General features: G+C 35.4%; 2 protein-coding genes across 11 annotated transcripts; one reads left to right on the forward strand and one right to left on the reverse strand.

Moving 5' to 3' along the window:
• Positions 1 to 1,414: 1,414 nt before the first annotated feature.
• Positions 1,415 to 7,352, forward strand: LOC104216589 (auxin response factor 17-like). Of its 9 annotated transcripts, none has more exons than XM_009766675.2 (12): positions 1,415 to 1,617; positions 2,000 to 2,109; positions 2,591 to 2,686; positions 2,769 to 2,928; positions 4,057 to 4,113; positions 4,193 to 4,345; positions 4,476 to 4,560; positions 4,874 to 4,964; positions 5,083 to 5,253; positions 5,339 to 5,452; positions 5,535 to 5,914; positions 6,031 to 7,352. In XM_009766675.2, exons 2-12 carry the CDS (start codon positions 2,006 to 2,008, stop codon positions 6,681 to 6,683), a joined length of 2,064 nt encoding a protein of 687 aa, XP_009764977.1. In that variant the 5' UTR covers positions 1,415 to 1,617; positions 2,000 to 2,005; the 3' UTR covers positions 6,684 to 7,352. The 9 variants fall into 9 exon arrangements, with proteins under 9 accessions (XP_009764977.1, XP_009764976.1, XP_009764981.1 ...); XM_009766674.2 differs by having other exon boundaries at positions 1,415 to 1,584; XM_009766679.2 differs by having other exon boundaries at positions 1,416 to 1,617; positions 2,783 to 2,928.
• Positions 7,353 to 9,259: 1,907 nt separating this feature from the next.
• Positions 9,260 to 13,234, reverse strand: LOC104216588 (uncharacterized). 2 transcript variants are annotated; one of them, XM_009766671.2, is made up of 4 exons: positions 13,124 to 13,234; positions 10,903 to 11,088; positions 10,321 to 10,360; positions 9,260 to 9,625 (listed from the first exon to the last, which is right to left on the reverse strand). In XM_009766671.2, the coding sequence occupies exons 1-4, from the start codon at positions 13,124 to 13,126 to the stop codon at positions 9,540 to 9,542; spliced, it is 315 nt and encodes a 104-aa protein (XP_009764973.1). In that variant the 5' UTR covers positions 13,127 to 13,234; the 3' UTR covers positions 9,260 to 9,539. The 2 variants fall into 2 exon arrangements, with proteins under 2 accessions (XP_009764973.1, XP_009764972.1); XM_009766670.2 differs by lacking the exon at positions 13,124 to 13,234 and adding an exon at positions 11,395 to 12,832.
• Positions 13,235 to 13,510: the final 276 nt, after the last annotated feature.

Here is a 13,510-nt window from a genome sequence, read left to right on the forward strand (position 1 = left end):
AGAGAAGTACATATGAATTTTAGCCAAGGGGTAAAAGATATCACTGTAATTAAGCCTCAATATCTAAGTATAACAATTGGTAACAGGGTAGAATTTAAGTCAATCTGACCATCCGGATCAATTTTGACTGCACACACCCACCAATAACTAATGGTAGATTTACCTTGAAGTAGAGGAACAAGCTCCAAGTACCACTAGCAAGTAAAATAAATATTTCTTCGATCATAGCATGTCATCGTCCAAGATGAGATAGCATTTTACCTCTGAACTTAGGGATAAAAATAAAAGATAAAGAAGATAAACGATGATAACCTTAGACAATATAATGAATATTGGGAGTACCAGTGGATCGAATACCTTTTCGGAGTGCGATCGGTAAACTAAAAGAAGACAAGTCTGCAGTTGGTTAAGAATTCGATATAAGACATGAATCATCTGGACTTGATGTTGGACGTTGATGGTAATGATAAGTCAAGAGTGGTGGAGCTGTAGAAGATTGAACTAGAGTTTTAGATTATGGGACTAGAGTAATAGGTGATGAAACTAAAATTATAGATAGTGGAACTGAAGCTACAGGTAGTGAAGATGTTGAGGAAGATGAAGGAGAGATAATGGCTAAATCTCCAAAAGAAGGAACTATAATATCTTAGAAATATTTAAATGATCACCTTGACTAAGTATGGTTGGGTTTCAAAGAAGGTAACATAAGCTAATACAAGGCATTGTGTGAAGTTGGGTGAATAATATCGATATTACTTGTGCACCCTCAACTAACCTAGAAATATGCATTTAAGAGTACAAGGAACTAATTTATCTTTTCATGGGGTAAGGTTATGGACAACATATATACTCCTAAAGACACAAGGTGAAAGAGAACAAGGTAGGTAGAGAAAGAAAATATAATATGAAATAGTTGTGGATGCCATATGATTGATAACATAACACGATGTGATAATTGTATCTCCTAAAAAATACAATGGAACTTGAGATCGTACGAGTCATCTCAATGAAATTTGGGTTAATATTCCTAAATATGCATATTCTAAGAAAAGAAATAAAATCATGATTAAGAGTAGATTAAGGTATACTATATTTACAAGATGCTAGAATATTCTAGAATATCTACGAGATTTTAACAGTTTTAATCACTTGTGAATCATTGTGAAAATTAAGTAACTCCGTTCTATTTTACGTGATATTCTTTTAATCTACTTTTAAAAGAATATCATTTTTTATATCAAAATAATTCTAGGTTTAAATTTTCTATTTTACATATACTCATGTCATATTATTTTTAAATCAAAGTTCTAAGGTTATTCTGATAGGTGTAAGAAAAAATTATTTTTTAGCTCCAATCAAACACCATAATATGTACTACTATAAGAAATAGAGGGAGTATTCAAGTTTATCTTCTTTGCCCCTGTGTGCGCGCGTGCACTTCTTTTTACACACTATCCCCTACACAGTTACGTGTTAGTTGACTTGTATCAGATGACACAAAGTGACGAAGCCGCGTTAATGGAGAAAAATTAAACATAGAGGAAACAGAAAGAGACAAGAACAGAAGATGAAAATGATAAGAAGGTACAAAAACAATTGAAAAAAATAAAGAAGAAGGTACAAAGAAACATCAGCATATAAATCTTGTTTTGGCTTTTCACTTTCTTTTCTCTTTACTGTAATGTAACTAACAAAAGCATTTTGTTCTAGTAAACCTTTAGCCAAAAAGTTTGCATTTTGTTCAGATAAATTCTACCCTAAAAAGATTATCTTTCTTGTCGTTTTTTTTTTGCTATCAAGAAATAGATGGGTATTCTTAATTAAATTGAGAACTAGCAAATTGTTGCATTGCTTCAGTTATGGTCGATTTACTTGGGTCTAATTCACAGCTAAAACATTTTGAAGGTCATTGAATTTTCCTTACAAATTCTTGATTTATTTGATTATTTTCTTAGTTTCATTTTTCTAGTCAGGTGGGTGGATGATTTTGTTTTTCCAGGTGATAATGCTCTGTGTAGGGAAATATGGAGGGCATGTTCTGGTTCATTGTTGGATGTTCCCAAGCTTGGGGAGAGAGTTCACTACTTCCCCAGAATTCACATGGATCAGGTTTTTTTTTTCTTTCTTTTTTTTGGTAGTGTTAAATGATAGTAACTTATTTATTAGTAATCTCAGTTCCATTTAATGTGACGATGTTTCTTTTTAGTCTGTTTTGAAAAGAATAACACATTTATGTAGTTGGAACTATTTACTATAAACTCCTATAATTTGCAGTCAATGATATGCTCTTATAGATATAGAAATGTAATTGTAGGTTTAAGACCATCATAGTATTAGGTTACTTTCAGTATGTAAGAAAAGTCTTTCATTCTTTTTTGAACTCCGTGTCCAGTCATCCGCCGACATATAAAATGAAACGAAGTAAGTATTAGAATGAAATGGATCACTAGGGCTAATAGATGTAGATTCATATTGTGGCTCCAACTGGTTTGGATTGAGGCACGACTGATTTAATGGTGTGGTTGCTAGAAAACTTGTTTTAAATTTTTACCACTTTTTCCCCCTAACGAATTCCTACTTTTCTGGTCAGTTGGAGCAATCATCCAATCTGGAATGGATTCAAGGACTACAACTGTCCCATCTTCCCCGAAAGATACTATGTCGGGTTCTTCATATTCGTCTTCTGGTATGCTTGACATTACTCTATCATCCACCATTTTCTTTTCCTTTTTCAAATGCTTTAGCTTCTAATCCATAAATATTTTGAGGTGCTTCTTCTTAGGGGTCCGGGAGGATAAGATGCGGGAGGCGAGCATTAGATGGTTCGGGCATGTTAAGAGGAGAGGCACCGATGCTCCGGTGAGGAGGTGTGAGAGGCTGGCATTGGAAGGCCAACGGAGAGGTGAGGCAGGCCGAAGAAGTATTGGGGTAAGGTGATTAGGCGTGATATGGCGTTACTCCAACTAACTGAGGACATGACCATAGTTAGGAAGGCGTAGAGGTTGAGAATAAAGGTAGAGGATTAGGTAGCCGGGTGTTGTCCTTGTTTTGATACGTCTCTTAGCTTCTTTTATCCCTAGATTGTTGTTATTTCTTATTGCTGCCTTGTTCCGATTTCTGTTTGCATTACTTGGTGTTAGTTTTATATTTTCGCTTTGGTTGTCAGATTGATTTGCTTAATGTTGCCCCTTCCCTTTTTCCTCCCTGAACCGTGGGTCTACCGGAAATAGCCTCTCTGTCTTTTAAAGGCAGGGGTAAGGTCTGCGTACATTCTACCTCCCCATACCCCACTTGTGGGACTATACTGGGTCTGTTGTTCTTCTTCTTCTTCTTGGGGGTTGCTAATGGACCCTATGAACTTTGCTTTTCATTAGGGGGTGGGCATGGATCTTATGAACTTGCTTGTTACTTTTAGGATCGCCAATCTCTTTTATATAAGTCTCATTTTATTCTCTTTGAGAAGTCTTACATAAATTTGATATATGGTCTTTGTATATTCACAAATACAGCAAGGTCCGGTGGGACAAAAAAGTTGTTGAGTTGGGAAAACTATTTAAGGAAAATGACTATATCGGAGAATGGTTAGAATAATCACAATGTTGGGAAGCCAGCCTCGTGGACTAGCTCTATGGTTTTTTTTTTCTGTATTCATAGGCCATGCTATTTGAGTGTCTACTGCAGTCTTGCACAGGTCCTTATGATATGAGATCCGGGTAAGTGAACCATATTCACTATCTCTATGATAATTTGTGTATTCGATTCATCGTGGAAATAGCTCCTACATGTAGAGATCTTACGCGATTTCAATTTTGAGGTCTAACCTGCATGATCCAACCATGATCACCAACAGAGCCTAAGACTTTAAATTGATGTCGAGGAAGTAGATTAGTGCACATAGCATGAAAAGTTTTATTCTTGCAATGATTAACCAATGCACAAAGAAAGTAGTTCAAATGTTTTTTCTGTTGTATCACTATAGACATTATTATGAACGGTCTTTGCTTAAAACGAAGATCTGTGGAGCCATTAGTTTACAGTAATTGTTTCTATATGCAGGTCGAACATGACACAGAAGAGGTCTATGCTGAAACTATATTGTTGCCAAATCAAGAAGTAACAACTTAATTTACTTGCTATTTGAAGTTTTTCTGGCATCACATATACTTTCAGCATGAAAATAACTTTTTTGCAGCAAAATGAGCCATCAACTCCAGAGTTTTGTCCGCTTGAACCTCCAAGGCCCCAGTATCAGTCATTTTGCAAGGCTTTAACTACCTCTGATATAAAAAGCAACTGGGGATTGTCTGTGCACCGGAAAGATGCTAACAAATGCTTCCCTCCCCTGGTAATGCACTATCTTCATATACCTATTTCAGTAATTTTTCTCGTGTATTCTTTATATGTTTCTTAAATGAATAGTAAGTTATCTGGTTGACTAATTTTCATTTTCGGGGACTTTTCTCGTCCATGATCAGGACATGGCGCAAGAAAAACCAACCCAAGAATTGATAGTCAACGATCTTCAAGGCAATGAATGGCGCTTTAAGCATGTATTCCAAGGCAATTCCTCCTCTCTTATGTTAGTCAGATTTGAATATTGTGAGACTGAATTCTTTTTGTGTTATTCTACTATGCAGAAGCATCATGACGAAGAATTGAACCTAGGAATATAGCTGCTATAGTAGGACGTAGCATTTACTAATGTTCATTATCAAACAATGTGAATGTTAAAATGAAATCATTGTTGTATTTAATTTTCATTGAATCTGCTATGCACCTTTGCCTAAACTAAATCACTTTAAGTGAATGAGTTATATCTTGCTATTTTGTTCTCACTGTCCAAGTTAATTTCTGCATGAATTACACTGAGTAGGCCAACCTCGGAGGCATTTGCTCACAAATGGCTGGGGTGCATTTGTTACTAGTAAGAAATTGCTTGCCGGGGATTTAGTTGTGTTCTTAAGGTACTTTCCCTATGGGTGTTACTGTTGTGCCGCGTGTCCTGCAATTATATATCTTGTACTGTAGCATGTTTATCGTTTCCTGCCTAATTTGGTTTCTTTCCCTCTTATTTTCATCAAGGGATGAAACTGGCAAACTACATGTCGGGATTAGGCGTTTATCTTATCAATGCAACTCCGTTGGATCATCAACATTTTCAAGGCAAAGCATGGAAGGGGTTCTTGCAGTTGCTTCCCATGCCTTTGCAACCCGAAGTCTCTTTTCTGTCTACTACAAGCCATGCCACAATAGGTAAAATTTGTGAACTAAAATGAAGTTTGCAATGAGAACTTCGCAATCATATTTACATAGATATGCTTTTGGTTGAGCGCTACAGATCAAGTCAATTTATTATGAGCTTGAGCAACTATTTTGAAGGTGGAAACCATGGGCCTGGGGTTGGCACGATATCTAGAACGCAACAGAGCAGTCTGGATTCTCATGTGAAAAGGTTGTGGAACATTGAGCTCTATTTGATACAAATCTTTGGCAGAAAAAAATTCTGTACATTGATTAGTTTTTTCGATATGCAGAACAAGTGGTATGGACCAGATGTCATTTCCTCAGGGTCAACACATGACAAATCTTTTGCTCGAGGAGGATCAATATATGCAAGACTCAGAAGCAATATCCATTTCTGCTCGACCTACTATGATGCCTTTGGAGATCGAACAACAGTCAGTTGAATCGCTTAACAATATCCATCATATAGAGGACAATGTACTGCAACCGCATACAGCAGTTGCAAGGGAGAATAACGAGGGATTTATTCCGAACGAAACTGTGGCCATCCAAGCTCAAGATGAGAACTTTGATGAGTTATTCAAAGAAACTGACTTTCCAGACTTTGTAAACACTAGTCTTGATACTATAACTTTGGATTGGGATAGTGATCTCCGATCCACTATACAAGGTAATATTTATATCATAAAATGACTCTATACCAAAATGAACGTATACTCCAAACTGGAATTGCAAGTTTTTGGTCTGTCCATTTTCATTTTAAGAAGCTAAATTTTCTCCTTGTAGATTTTGATGAATGGCTTGAAGAGCAAGAAGAGACTAATCCTCCCGGTCTGCAGACTTGTTCAGAAGATCACTCGAGACAGACTTCTTCCATATTAGAGCAACCAACATCCTCCCAAGTGATGTCTATTTCTTCTACCCCAAGTCGAATTCCCTATAAAGGACCTGGTCGTGGTGACGAGCAAGTTCCTTGGGGAAGATATCAAGTAGCACGACGATGTTTACCAATACTCAATAGGGTTGTCTCGCGGTACCCTGATTCACTCGTGAACTTCAAGGTTGCAAGTAGCATATTTCAGTCACTGCATTTGGAAATACTGGCAGAACTAGTCTACTTTCTTGATAATCTTACAGTAATGAACTTGTCCAAGGATCAGTTCAATGTTGCTGGGCAACATCTGTGGGACTTAAAGTTAAGTGGCATTGAATTAGGATGGCTTGAAAAGCGTTTAGCACATATCGATGGAGCATTTAGTATGGAAAATTTACTGCAACGGCGACAAGCAGTCACACTTAGAATGGGGGAGACTTTAGCTACATTTAGGCAGTTGGATGAGGAGCTTGGACGTATAAACAAGGAGCTTCATGAACTATCTCTAAAGGTTGGACCAAATCCCCCCATGAGATTCCACCCTGTCTTGGAGGGTCTGTTGTAGCTTTCTATTTGACTGCATGGTAAGGAGAAAAATCCCAGCACAGTCCACTATCTTTGGACGTAGGCTCAAAATAATCCTATTTCTTTTATGCCAAGTGCTAATAGTCCACATTCTTTTACCAAGTAGTGCACTAATGGTCCTTTCCTAAACATATGTGATTTTTAACAGAGATGGTCATGCGCGCCTCATGTGGATTTTTCTTTCGGAGCAAACTAAATCTTCTCTTTATCTTACGTCAAAATTGATCCCCCATTTCTTTCCCAAGTTTTTTAGAACCCTTGTTTTCAAATTGGCGAGATACCTATTAGTAAACGAGAGATTTTATCCGTTAAAATTCTCATAGACGTTTGGTTTAGAACTGGAAGTGCACCACTTTATCAAAAATGTGGACTATGAGGAAAAAGTAGGATCGTTTTGAGACTAAGTCCAAAGATAATGGACTATTTTGGGTTTTTCTGGCATGATAATAGCTCTTGTTAGTGCAGAATGAGCTCTAGGAGTTGTCTTTTGGTTGGCACCATTCTTTAATATGTGACATTGTTGTGTTCTGTTGCAAATTCTTGCCTTCTTGTATACTAGAGGAGTAAATCTCTCCTTTTGTGATAAGTATAACAAGGCATTTGCATATACAGTCAAACCTCTCTATAATAGCATCGTTTGTTCCGAATATTTTTGGATGTTATACCGAAGTGTTATTATATAGAACATATACTAATAACATAAAAATTGGTTCCGAAAAAGCTTGACTTTTATAGTGAGGTGTTATTATGTAGGGATGTTGTTATAGAGAGGTCTGACTGTATTCTCATTTTTTGGGTCATCATTGAATTTATACCCGCATTGCACAAAACTTTGCAAAGTGTACCTGCTCGGATCTGAAGTAGTACAATCAATTCAATGCAACTTCAAAAATCAAATCTGAAGTTCTCCTATATTTCAACTGCAATTTTAGAAATTCAAATCTTAATTTGTTCAAGCTCTTAAAAGCAACTTTAGATTTTGAATTTGAAGTTCTTCTATCTTTCAATTGCAACTTCTGATTCGAATCTTAAGTAGTTCAATCTTTCAATACAACTTCAGATTCAAAATCTGAAATCTTAAGTAGTTCAATTTTCAGTATAACTTTAGAAACATCAAATTCAAAATTTGAAGTTTTGAAACATAAACCTGTTCTTCGAATTTCAACAATCCATCATACGATTCAATATTCCACTCTATTCCAAATAAGCTCAAATATGAAACATAACTTTCAAATATCATAGATAATGAATCTCAATCATCAAATTGTTAAAACAATAACAAATTTAACAAATCCATTGTGCAACTAATCTGAAGAATGTATGTAATCTGAAGTTACTAAAAATTTAATATCAGTTAAACTTTTTTTTAAAAGTGGGTACAGATTCAATGGGTGATGCAAAACTGGGTATCACATGAAACTTTTACGTTCATCTATAAACAAATTCAGCCCATTTTTCCTTTAATAAACAATACTTGCTTAATTCAAATAATTTAACGCTAGGCAAATATTAAGTGCGTTTGAAATACTAACCATGTGTTTTTACATGATCTTTGGTCAATATCAATTAATAAAAATGGTTATGTGATTGTGAGCAATCCCACTCCTGATTCTTAAATAATAAATCATGCTCTTCAATAATTAATCGTATGTGAACTATGTGCACTACCACGTTCTTGGTTTAATGCATTTAAGCAAATAAAGGTCTGGCGTGCCCACAGTCTTCTAGGTCAATATAATTAATAAAATTTGACAATTATTAAGCGGCAATATTTAAGGTAAATATAAGCCAAATTTTAGTCAATAAAAGCGGTGCTAGAACCACGAGATTCGGAGAGTACCTCACCCCTTCTCCTCAGTCAATAAAATTCCTTACCTAGTCTCCTATTTTTGTGGACCAATAATTATAGAATCAAAATTTCCTTTGACTAGCTATTCAAAAAAAAAGTGATTTGAAACACCAACAATTCAATTCAGGTGGGACTCTGTAAATAAAATAAACCATGCTCAAATTTATCACTTTAACTAGAAAAATCCTTTAATTCTTTAACTCCCATCACCACAACATATATTTTTTGCGGGGTGGTAAAAAGGGAGGGGTTGACAGAAAGAAGAATGGTTAATGTAGAATTATTAACGTTTAATATGCAGTTAATGCATTCAATCATGAGTTCAAAAAAATCGAAACTTTTGCACCCCGTAGCATCTAAATGACTTGTACTGCGTATATAGGTAAAATATTACGTTTTAGAAGTATATAAGACATATTGAATACCCTTTGTCAGGAATTTTTTTTCACTTCTTTCAAATTTGAATACCCATGAAAAAATTCCTAGCTCTGCCACGCGGCGTTCACTTTGTTATTCTTATAATCAACATGTTTCATGGTCAAAATTCTTAGAAGACTAGAGTTGTGGCGACAATGTAAAATATCTATTTTAGAAGTTTCTAACCGCTCCCTCGAGTTCTAAGGCAAAAGATCATCATTTTACTTGCATCTGTCGAAGAACAATGTACGATTAGGGTGGGGTGTGGGAGGGGGGGGGGTGTTTGTTAATGCAACCAAGAAGATAAAGGTACACATTGGCCAGCAATTTTCATCCATACATGAAAATGGTTAATCCTGCTAAAAGAAAAAAAATGAAATTCTTGATTGGACATTCTTATCCATCGTGCCACTTTTAAACAGAAGGACAATATCACAAAATCTCATGCTAAATGGAACTCGACACTATCTCAGTATTTCATCAAACCAGAAGCTGGTAAATCAATTGCCCTGATCAGAGTGTAAAAGTATACACATCTTTGTTGAGGATTAGATGTTCCCAGAATGTGTGTTACCAATTTGCACCATCTTCTGAATCGCGGGACTGGTAAAAGTCATCCGGTCTCACAATATTTACATCCTCAAATTCATTGTCATCTAAAAGCAAGAATATGCACAGCCATAATGAGAAAAGTTCGACTAAAATGCATATCGTAAAGCCAAAAGTTAGAACAAAGTATAAAATCAAATACAAATGTTCACAAATTAAAATGCTCTGGGAGGACATGGAGATCACAACCAAAAAGCTAAATAAATTCCACCTCAAAAGCACAACTGGTTTTCCTTTTAAAATGTCATGTAATTGGGTATGCGAGACTGCACGAGCACTTGCATTGCCAATAAATTTCAATAGCATTCAAGTATTTGACTAAATAGAAGTTCAACTAATTCGAGTACCAATATAAGATCAACTCCTAATGCAAAATATAGAGGTTTATACTTCTCTAGTCAATGAGTCCTAATGCAACTATTCTGTAAAAAAAATTATTGGTATAACTATTTTGTACATATAGATGAAGTGACTGTGAGTCAACATCCTCCCCCCCCCCTTCAAACTAAAGTGAGACCATGAAAAAGTGAATAAGCAGGACAAACAGGAAGCTGCACATGTTGTTTAAGAGGCGGCAAAGGACAAGAAAGAGGAGCACTTTAGTGAAGGAAAACCATTGTTATATGCATCAGATGCTCTCCTCTGGAAAGAAAGAACCCAAAACTGGGAAAACAAAATTATCAGCTAATAAACTATAAAAATTTCTCCTAAAACTGGGAAAAGAATGCAAAGGGAAGAGAACCTTTTCTCAGAGTAAGCGCCACCACAGCGTCATTTTCGACCTGAAAAGTGTTCAAAAACATTAAAGAAATAACAAAGAATGCATAAGCTTAGATTAAATAAAGAAGTATGGAATTATTTGCTTGAGAAAAATATTTCATGAACCTCATGAACTTCTTTCTTGTTATCAGTATATACTCAGATGACTCTCTCCATCACATTTTAGATGTCATATTTTGATTCAGTATAGGTATAAAAGTAAGAATTTTTCTTAACCTAAAATAGATGCAGGTTGAGGCTATTCCTCAAAGATATCCCTTAAAAGAGCTCCCGTATAACGTTTTCTGTTAATATAATATTAAAAAGAGTATTGACGAAGTCTCAAGGAAAAAAATTCTTTTCAAGAATGTGGACACCAGTTTTGGAACAACCTAAAAGGGAAAGTTGGACAGAATATGTATCTGTATGTCTACAATCAATAAAGATAGACTGAAAATCTGCTGATTATCCAAAGTACTACTCCAGATGATATAATATTTTCTAGTGTTACCAATAGATCATACGATATGTTGAAAAAGGATGATGATAAAGATGGACAATTTACCTTCTGATCAGCTAGGGACTTCGAGTCTTCCAATACGTCTCCAGCAGGCATCAGGATTAATCGCTGATCATTAACAGGTTGATCTACGAGGTTATACAATTTCTCCTTTATTTGTAGAATTGTCTCGGTTGGGTCACATTGAATAAAGTAGGTGGTCCTATTACGCTTGACACGGATATACATTGCCTGCATAGACAGAAAGAAATTAAAGAACCAAATTGATTTAACAATCCATCAGCATCACATTCTCTTTTCTCATCACTTACCTATGCTTCTATAAGTTCATATACACATACATAATTACATATATTATAGTACTCAGTAGTGTTTCTAATAGTATTTAGGTTTATATGCTATTATCTAGATCCATTTAGTTCATTGGTTTTTCTTTTCAAGGTTTATATCCATGTTGATTTGCATATTTCCATCGTTTTTTAGTCTGATAACACAAATAAACAGTCAACTTTTTATATGTCCTTCCTGCGTACCTACCAATAGAGTTCGGCTTTGTGAAGATTTGCCAATATAGCTCAATGCCGTATTTATTATATAAACCATTGCGCGCATGTCTTTCATAGTTGCTCGGCAAGATTTACATAGTGATCATAAACAAGAAATAAGCACCTCTACTAATCTTGTAATAAAAACTTAAATTTGTCTACAGAAGGAAATGAAGCTCTCCGATCTTTCTTTAATCCAGAAAAGTAAGCAATGGAAGATCCAATCGACCACGGCAGTGTTATTAAAGGCGAAAAGCGCAAAAAAGCTCTAACATATGTTGGAGCTTTAAGTGCAAAGCGCAAATAAAGCATGGGCTTAACGAAGAAAGGATCAAATGGAGAAAAATTACAAATATGTATGTGTAGTCCAAAACTAATATCTATAAGCATGAATACCAAATATATGGACTAAGAAATTGAAGAAAAATTACAATAAGTGAAATATCAATGGTTTAGTATGGCCTCTTCAGGATTACGCTCGTTGGCAAGGAAAAGTATGTCTTAGAGCTTTGATGACAATGTTGAAGCGCCCACTAAGCGAGGCAAAGCGCTCAATATGTTTTGAGCCTCGCTTCAGGGCTTAAGCACGCTTTAAGCGCGCCTTTGATAACACTGGACCTCGGTTAACACAACCTAACTGGTAAGGGTCCAATCAGTGTTTAACTCTAAGCTCAAAAATTCATCTAATCATAACATATTTATGCATAAATTCTACTAACACTTCTCAGCTAAATTCCCTCCGTCAACCCCAAAAAGAATGTCAAGGAGCAAAGCTCATAAGGAAAATGCACTAGTTGTCAAAATAAAACCAAACAGAGGTTACAATTCACACAAACTCTTTGATCAAACACCATTTGATGGCTAACAGAAGAACATGAATGATCATCTTATTCCAGAGTAACCACCAAATTTTGGAAACCCAAATGGCATTGGAGCAACATATTTACCTAATAGCACCAAGTTAACGAGTGTTTTGAGCGGAAAGTAACCCACGAATACATAATAACACAGTGCAATTTAGGGCAGTTTTTCTCAGTTAAAATATATGTAGAAGAAGATTTCTTACAAGTTAAACCCAATATCTTTAAACCTCATGGCAATATAATGTTAAATTTTAAGGCTCAAACTACAATCATATGAACAATTTCTCCACGTAGTCCAATCAATCAACTACAGCACACTCCCGAAAAATTTGGGGTCTACTATCTTTTGTATACACTCTGATCTATCCCAATGTCAGTATTCATACGGCTCGGATTTAAATTATATGCAGTGAAAGAATAAAAATTCTTTTACATTATCAGTGAATTTTAATTTGTGACAGCAGTTTAGTTACTATTTTACCAGATAAATAATTAATGCTTATTAAGGGATTTACATGTAATTACCTAATAAGTGACCTGTAAATATTTCTGACATTAATAGTGGATAGAACTTAAACAGTTAATAAGAATTAATTCCCCACCACCACCACCACCACCACCCACACCCACACCCCCGGGTGAGCATTTCCAGAATTATAGAGAGGAAAAGCAGTAGACAGAAATCAACTAGATATATAAGAAGCAGAATGGTGATGGAATTACGACATACACCTATATTGAAACACACACACACACACACACGCACATCAACATGGATAAGAAAATTCAAGAATGCAAATTGGGTATGACAATTGAAAAAATTGAAAGGGGGAACTAAGGAAAGTACTAAGCACAAACCATGGTGTATATCGTCGGTGATTCTTGTTTGTCAAAAAAAAAAAATGATCTTTGGCAGTTGGGTTCTTGAAGCCCAATGTCGGCTTTTTGAGTGACAAAGTTATGGCGTTAAATGGGAATTGACCCTTAAAAATTTAGAATATATCAATTTGCCCCTCATATTTAAGAGAAATGTCCATTTTTAAAATATGGTATCTAGAAGCCCGGCTAATTTACATTCACCTAAGCTTTATGACCAGAAGCATTCCCTACCAGTTTTTTCTCTTTTAAGGATCAAATTTAAAAATTTTAATTAAGGCCAAGATATTCTATTCATCCCATTGAACTTTAAATGTACATTACTCTGCTTAAATTAAGAAATACGATTGTGATGAAAGAATATAATAT

Source organism: Nicotiana sylvestris, chromosome 5 (assembly GCF_000393655.2).
Source record: "Nicotiana sylvestris chromosome 5, ASM39365v2, whole genome shotgun sequence".
Taxonomy (NCBI): domain Eukaryota; kingdom Viridiplantae; phylum Streptophyta; class Magnoliopsida; order Solanales; family Solanaceae; genus Nicotiana; species Nicotiana sylvestris.